Below are 1582 nucleotides of genomic sequence, written 5' to 3'. Positions count from 1 at the left end.
CACAGCAGCAGCCAGGGCCAGCGGCCCTTCAAGTGCCCCCTGGGCGGCTGTGGCTGGACTTTCACCACCTCCTACAAGCTCAAGAGGCACCTGCAGTCTCACGACAAACTGCGGCCCTTTGGCTGCCCTGCGGAGGGCTGTGGCAAGAGCTTCACCACGGTGTATAACCTCAAGGCGCACATGAAGGGCCATGAGCAGGAGAACTCGTTCAAATGCGAGGTGTGCGAGGAGAGCTTCCCCACTCAGGCCAAACTCAGCGCCCACCAGCGCAGCCATTTCGAGCCCGAGAGGCCATACCAGTGCGCGTTTTCCGGCTGCAAGAAGACGTTTATCACAGTGAGTGCCCTGTTTTCCCATAACCGTGCCCATTTCAGGGAACAGGAACTCTTTTCCTGCTCTTTTCCTGGCTGCAGCAAACAGTACGACAAGGCTTGTCGCCTGAAAATTCACCTGCGGAGCCACACCGGTGAGAGACCTTTCCTTTGTGACTTTGACGGCTGTGGCTGGAACTTCACCAGCATGTCCAAACTCTTAAGGCACAAAAGGAAGCACGAGGATGACCGGAGGTTCATGTGCCCTGTGGAAGGCTGTGGGAAATCTTTCACAAGGGCTGAACATCTGAAAGGCCACAGCATAACCCACCTGGGCACAAAGCCTTTTGTGTGCCCTGTGGAAGGCTGCTGCGCCAGGTTCTCTGCTCGCAGTAGTCTCTACATTCACTCCAAGAAACACTTGCAGGACGTGGACACTTGGAAAAGCCGTTGCCCAGTCTCTACTTGTAATAAACTCTTCACATCCAAGCACAGCATGAAGACCCACATGGCCAAAAGGCACAACCTCGGCCAGGATCTCTTAGCTCAGCTAGAAGCTGCAAATTCTCTTACACCCAGCAGTGAACTTACCAGCCAGGGACAGAGTGATCTCAGTGATGCAGAGCTAGTGTCTCTCTTCTCTGATGTGCCTGGCAGTAGTTCTGCTACAGTGCTGGACACAGCATTGGTGAACTCTGGAATCTTGACTATTGATGTGGCTTCTGTGAGTTCAACTCTGGCAGGGAGCCTCCCTGCTAATAATAATAATCCTTTAGGGCAGGCTGTGGACCCTCGGGCCTTGATGGCCACCAGTGACCTTCCTCAAAGTCTGGATACCTCTCTTTTTTTTGGAACGACAGCCTCTGGTTTTCAGCAGAGTCCCTTAGATATGGATGATGTCCCAAGTCTGACTGTGGGGCCATTGGCATCTCTGGGCTCTTCGGGTATGAAAAACTCGAGTCAAGAGCCCCAAGCTCTGACCCCTAGCAGTAAGCTAACAGTGGACACAGATGCCCTGACTCCTTCAAGCACCCTTTGTGAAAACAGTGTCTCAGAACTACTGCCGCCAACCAAAGCAGAATGGAATGTACATCCTGACTCCGACTTCTTTGGACAGGAGGAAGAAACCCAGTTTGGATTCTCCAATCCAGCAGGAAACCATGGTTCTCAGAAAGAAACAGATCTTATCACAGTGACTGGCAGCTCGTTTTTGGTATGAACTATTAATTCATTGCCATGTGGCTTATTCTTATGAATTACACTCAATTTTT

The 1582-nt window shown here is 51.8% G+C and overlaps 1 protein-coding gene across 1 annotated transcript; it reads left to right on the top strand.

Annotated features, from left to right (window-relative positions):
• Nucleotides 1–3: 3 nt before the first annotated feature.
• Nucleotides 4–1576, top strand: LOC103679845 (zinc finger X-linked protein ZXDB; the record flags this gene model as incomplete). The annotated part of the gene is made up of 1 exon (XM_008709376.1): nucleotides 4–1576. A coding segment is annotated over one exon (1527 nt), but the record flags the coding sequence as incomplete, so codon positions are not given.
• Between the last annotated feature and the right edge of the window lie 6 nt (nucleotides 1577–1582).

This window comes from Ursus maritimus, unplaced genomic scaffold, assembly GCF_017311325.1.
Source record: "Ursus maritimus isolate PB19 unplaced genomic scaffold, ASM1731132v1 scaffold_1976, whole genome shotgun sequence".
NCBI lineage: Eukaryota > Metazoa > Chordata > Mammalia > Carnivora > Ursidae > Ursus > Ursus maritimus.
Note: the sequence above shows the minus strand (reverse complement) of the source record. Positions and strands in the feature narration are given on the sequence as shown.